The following is a 6,366-nucleotide window of genomic DNA, read 5'->3' on the forward strand; positions in this document are numbered from 1 at the left end:
ACACCTCCAAGAGTGACTTCATGTTAAATCCTTTTTTTCTTTTCATAGTGCATGTTAAACCTAGCAACCAAACTTGTAAAAAATATTCAATGGAGATAAAAAAATTGCTTATTTTTGGCAAACTTAGAAAACCATAATTGCATAGGAATATAGTTTAGGACCATTAAATCTACCTCCAAATATAAGGGACTAGTTATGTCATTTTCTCGCCTTAAAGACGTTAATACTGTAGTATTTTGTAACCAAGCAAAAGTAACTCTTCTAGTCGAAATTGCCCTTTATACAAATCTGTGAAAGATAAAGCACACATTTCTTGTTTTCATAAATTAAGTTTAGTAGCCTAAATTTATTTGGATCATTCTTAGTTAATTTTTTTATAGAAAAGCTAACCAGTCCAACTTCCAAATATCCATGTTGCCTTTATCCCTTTATATGAGAGCCAAAAAGAAGAAAGAGAGAGACAATTTAGCTTTGCTTCACATGCTTTCCACTTTCTCATACTAAACCAACAACTACAAGAAAAGAACAAAGTCCCCTTCTTTTAACTCCTATTAATTCCCATCACTTCTTCCCTTTGCTACATAACACAAACAACCAAAAACAAAACTTGTTACACTATCACCAAACGAAATCTAAGAACCTTTGATCTTTTCTTCAAATACCCTTACAGTTTTCTAGTTTTCTGTACCGTGAGGATTCATCATAAATCGACAAAAATGAGGACGGGTGGTTATACTTTCCAACAATCATTAACTTCTGAATCTGCAAGCATAGTGAAACAAGCTGTGAACTTAGCTAGAAGAAGAGGCCATGCACAAGTTACTCCTCTTCATGTAGCAAGTGCTATGCTTTCTTCTTCCACTGGCCTTCTCAAAAGAGCTTGTCTTCAATCCCATTCACATCCACTCCAATGCAAAGCTCTTGAACTGTGCTTCAATGTTGCACTCAATAGACTTCCTACTTCTGTTTCAAGTCCCATTTTAGGTCCTCATTCTCATCTTCCTTCACTTTCTAATGCCTTAGTTGCTGCTTTCAAAAGGGCTCAAGCTCATCAACGTCGCGGGTCGATAGAGAATCAGCAACAACCAATCTTAGCGCTCAAAGTAGAGATAGAACAGCTAGTGATCTCAATTCTTGATGATCCTAGTATTAGTAGAGTCATGAGGGAGGCTGGTTTTTCTAGTACACAAGTGAAAAACAATGTAGAACAAGTTGTTTCTAAGTTGGAGATTAGCACAAAGCCAATAGTCATAGGAAATAACAACATGTCACAACAAATAACATCATCAGCTAGTCATGTCCTAAATTTGTCACTTAGTAAAACAGGACATCAAGTTATAAGGAATGATGATGTGATGAGTGTTGTGGAAAGTATGATGAATTTCAGGAAAAGGAGAAACACAGTTATCATTGGAGAGTGTTTAGCCACAGCTGAAGGGGTTGTTAGAGGAGTTATAGATAAGTTTGATAAAGGAGAAGTTCACGGAGAAATGACACATGTGCAGTTCATAAGTGTCCCACTTTTCACACTAAGAAATGTTTCAAGAGAAGAGTTTGAGATCAAGCTTAGAGAGCTAAGGACTTTAGTAAAAAACTATATGAACAGAGGGGTTGTTTTGTATTTAGGTGATCTTAGGTGGGTATCTGAGTTTTGGACAAAATATGGTGACCAACAAAGGAATATTAGTTACTATTCTCCTGTTGAACACATGATAATGGAGCTTAGTAGACTGTTGAATAGTGCAATGGGAGAAAATGGAAGGCTGTGGCTTATTGGAATTGCCAGTTTTCAAACTTACACAAAATGTAAAACTGGACATCCTTCTTTGCAGACCCTTTGGGATCTTTATCCTCTTACTATTCCTGTTGGCAGTTTGGGTCTCAGTCTCAATCTTGAAAGGTATATTTCCAAGAAAATAAGGACAAAAAAAAAAAACAAAGATACTACTTTTATTTTCTTTATACATAAGTTGAGTCTTTCTTTACATTTTCTTGTTTTTTTTCTGCAGTGATTTGCATAGTCACTTTAGAAACAAGGCAGCAATGGATGGTTCAAGTTGGTCACTTGGTAAAGCTGGAGTTGAGAAGAATCTAACTTGCTGTGCTGATTGTGTAGATAATTTCAACAGAGAAGTTAAAACCATCACAAGCATACAAGTTAAAACTGAGTCAACAACCACTTACTCCAGCCCAGGTTTGCCTTTATGGCTCCAAAAGTACAAGGAAGAGCACAGACAAGAAAACAATCAACAGGTCCTTATTTTATTCCATTAATCCTATGTTTAAATATGCATGCATGAAGAATACTCTAATAAACACTATTTACTTCATTTATTTAAGAAATAATTAACTTATATACAATAACAGTACTATAATATTTTTTATACTAACAGTGTATTTTAACATTTTGTAGTAGGTAACTTATTTTACTTTTCGACTTACTAATCCTATATTTTATGGACGGTAACATTGAGTTGTCTTTTAGTGACCTGGTAGTGTAAAACAACTAAATTGTTTTTGTTGGTTCTGATTGTTTTGCAGGAATCTGAGGTAATGGTAGATCTCTGCAAGAAGTGGAATTCTATTTGCAGTTCTGTTCACAAACAACAACCTCATTTTCTAGAAAAAGGCTTAATTAGCCCTCTATCTTCATCACCATCTCCTTGTTCCTCTAATTCAATATCCTCTTCAAATGACCACATGATGAAAAGCTCAAGCAAGTTGCATAAAAGCCTTTTGAACTGGCCTGTCATCTTTGAATCAAATCAATCACCAAAAGAACACCAATTCTTCATATTTGATCAAAATGAAAGTACAAAGCCAGAGCTTTTATCCAATCCTAATTCAAGTCCTAATTCTGCTTCCTCTAGTGAAGCAAGTGGATACATGGAGAACATAGATAGGTTCAAAGAGTTCAATTCAGATAACATGAAGATCCTTTGCAAGGCATTGGAGAAAAAGGTCCCATGGCAAAAAGACATAATTCCTGAGATAGTTAGTACAATTCTTGAATGTAGGTCCAAAAAGAAAGAATCTTGGTTGTTCTTTTTAGGTGCTGATTCTGAAGGAAAAGAGAAAATTTCAAGGGAATTGGCGAAAATCGCTTTTGGTTCAGAAGATAGCTTTGTTTCCATTGGACTCAGCAGCTTTTCATCATCAAGAGCTGATTCAACTGATCATCAAGAAGTGATTAGTAATAAGAGATCAAGAAATGAACATGGAAGGAGTTATCTTGAGAGATTTGCTGATGCAGTTCAAGAAAATCCAAGCAAAGTTTTCTTCATGGAAGATATTGATCAAGTTGATCCCTTTTGCCAAAAGGGTATCAAGAAAGCAATAGAAACTGGAAGTTTGACACTTTCTGATGATGATTTAGTGTCTTTTAAGGATGCTATAATCATTTTCAGCTCTGAGAGTTTCAGTTCAGTTTCTAGAGCCTGTTCTCCTCATCATGTTACAAAGAAATGTGATGATCAAGATTTTAAGGAGAAAAATCAAGAAAAAATTGGAGATGAAATTAGTGCTCCTTCTTCAATATTAGATTTGAATGTTGCCACTGAGGAAGCAAATGGAGATGAAAACTTAATGGTGTCTCATGATATTGGCATTTGGGAAGCAGTGGACAAACAAGTTATCTTCAAGATTCAAGTCTTGTGAAGTAAAACTCAGTTGTTATTACTTCTTTCTTTAATTTTGTCTTCCTTTTTTTTTCTTTTTTGTTTACTAAGTTGTTAACTTTTAGTGTAACTTCTATTTCAGTTATGATCAAATACGGGGAGGGTAAACTTTGAGATTAACTCATGATGAAGAAATAGGTCCCTTAGCTTAGATTAGATATGGAGAGTTTGATAATGTAGGGTTTGATGTACATTACACCTCTTTGATCTTTGTAATACTACTACATATTATTATATTAATGCTGAACTTTATCTTCCATACACTTCTTTCTTTGTTTCTTGTTTTTTTTTTTTTTTTTCAGCTTCTACACTTCAAGATATATATTATCTATGTCCTCCATCATATTTTGCCACAATATTTTAAAGTCAATTACTCTTTTAGTACTCATTTCCTCTTCTTGCATTTCAACTGTGAGCTGAATAGTTTAATTTCTATACACAATAAGTATATGAAAAATGAATTTACGCGTAAGTAGGTAAAAAAAAGAAGAAACTACGGGTGATTGCTGCTAGCTCATAAGAAGTTGAAATAATTATCTGAAAAATAAAGCTTACAGCCTGCTATATGGTAGTAATAGTTAAGTTATATTGATTACACAAATTTTATGTATACTTTCAGGGTATAAAAATTAAATCCAACTGAAAATGCAAGATATTTATCCTATATTTGTCTTCAACAACACCATAGAAATCTTACAGGAACTTGACGAAAATATGTATGAAAAAAGGAATAAGTGTTTCTACATATTTGTAGATAGACACACCAAGAGTAAGTTGATTCTTCATATTGGAATGTAGTTATACAGATGGGGTCAGAATTTGAAATTTACGAATTATAGATTTTAATATAACGACTTCAAGTATTAATTATCGAGTCTTCATTTAAATTTTTATACTTATTTGATATAATTTTAATACAAATACAAGATTTGAATTAAAGTTACTGAGTTCAACTAATCCATACGTAACCTGTTAGCTCCTATATGTAGGTTTAAGAAAAAATAGAAGCAACTGGCCGATCGAGGATATATATGGATGCCATGCAAAAGAGACAAAAATGAAAACCTAAGGACCAGCAATTCCATGCACGTCCAAAGAAAATAGTATACTTCTATAATATATTTCCATCTTCCCAATTTCCTCACTTTTATTTTAAACTTTTTCTTTGCGTAGGAGTTATCTACACCATTCTTAAGCAAATAATTTAACTTTCCTTTTCAGTCCAAGCCTTGGTATATGGAGTAGTTAAATTTAACTACTCTTTTTTTTCTTTTGTCGCTCAAATATCTTTTTATGATCTATCTTTATCACTAGTCAGATTGCATGATGGAAAGCATCTAAATTTGAAATAGAGAAGTGTGATTCATAACGTAAGCGCGCGGCTATGCCAAATTAAAGTGACTTTTCACGGAGGAAAGAACTTCAAAATATACTAAGGAAAAGAAAGCATATATTACTTTGGAGTATTATGTAAAGTTGTAGTATATATCAAATAATCTACAATATTCATTATATAAGTATAGTATACATCAAAACCTTTAGAGGACGAATCACAAATTTGAAAATAAAAGGAAGCTATGTGTATATATATATATATATATATATATATATATATATATATATATATATATATATATAGTGGTATATAACTTTAGAATGAACAAATTAAAAGCAGAAAATTAATTAGCTAAACTCTTTTTGAGATTATAACCACTAATTAATCTGATTTTAGGACTTTAAATTTGTTTCTTCATGAAGAAGGTCTAGAAAAATCTTCTTTTCTTAAAAACATAAACACTTGCTTATACCAAGGCCTCTTTCTCTTTATTCACTTAGTTTAAAACTCCTTTTTTTTTTTTTTTTTTTGGTGTTGGAATAAAATCCCCTTTTTCTTTTTCCTTTTTTTTTCTATAAGAAAAAAAAAAAACATGTTTCAAGTGAGATTTTTCTTTTCAATTTGCTCATCTTTTTACTTTTTTTTTCTTTATCTTTCGAGTCTAAAGAAAAGAAGTTACTACTAGCATTACCCCCTAACCAGTTGAACTGGTCAAGAAGTGGTAAAAGTACTGACTAAAATTCTGCTTCTTTTCTTTGCAGTTTAGTTGTAAGTAGCTTTTAGAATTTATTCTTTTTCCTTTTTTTCAACTTTATTCTGCTATACCTAGCTTCATTTCGGTGACACTAAAATCTTTTTAAGCAATTAATATACCCCTTGCCGTACCAGTAAGTAATCATAGTTCACTTGCAAAAATGTTTTTTCAAAGGTTATAATTCGAACCAATAAGTAAAACCGTTAGCACACTAACTTAGATCCTCCACACTCTCTTTTTCAGTACCTTTTTTTTTTTTTGGTGGTTAAACAGTGATTTATTTATTTATAAATTTTTTATCTTATGCATCATTACAAACAGAAGTGGCCGCATTACTGCTATGACAAGATTGTTCTGGCCGACTAAGATTGTTACAAACCAAATTACGTAAAGGCTTTTTAATTAAGCCTAGCAAAAGGACAAACAAGTGTGGAACTACCCCTTTTTCAGTACGTTGATTTCTTTTATGGAATAAACTGTGTGTGTGAGCTTAAAGTGTTTTTATTATCTATATTTAATATATGAAGGCAGGTATTACGTGCATACCTGGATTAATACTGATATTGTTAAGGGTTTTTACAGTAATATCAGGTCACTTT

At 32.3% G+C, this 6,366-nt stretch overlaps 1 protein-coding gene across 1 annotated transcript; it reads left to right on the forward strand.

Moving 5' to 3' along the window:
* The first annotated feature begins 466 nt into the window (after positions 1-466).
* On the forward strand, positions 467-3,940 carry LOC132059235 (protein SMAX1-LIKE 3-like). The gene is made up of 3 exons (XM_059451786.1): positions 467-1,900; positions 2,010-2,253; positions 2,542-3,940. Exons 1-3 carry the CDS (start codon positions 717-719, stop codon positions 3,655-3,657), a joined length of 2,544 nt encoding a protein of 847 aa, XP_059307769.1. The 5' UTR covers positions 467-716; the 3' UTR covers positions 3,658-3,940.
* The last annotated feature ends 2,426 nt before the right edge of the window (positions 3,941-6,366 follow it).

Source organism: Lycium ferocissimum, chromosome 6 (genome assembly GCF_029784015.1).
Source record: "Lycium ferocissimum isolate CSIRO_LF1 chromosome 6, AGI_CSIRO_Lferr_CH_V1, whole genome shotgun sequence".
NCBI classification, from domain to species: domain Eukaryota; kingdom Viridiplantae; phylum Streptophyta; class Magnoliopsida; order Solanales; family Solanaceae; genus Lycium; species Lycium ferocissimum.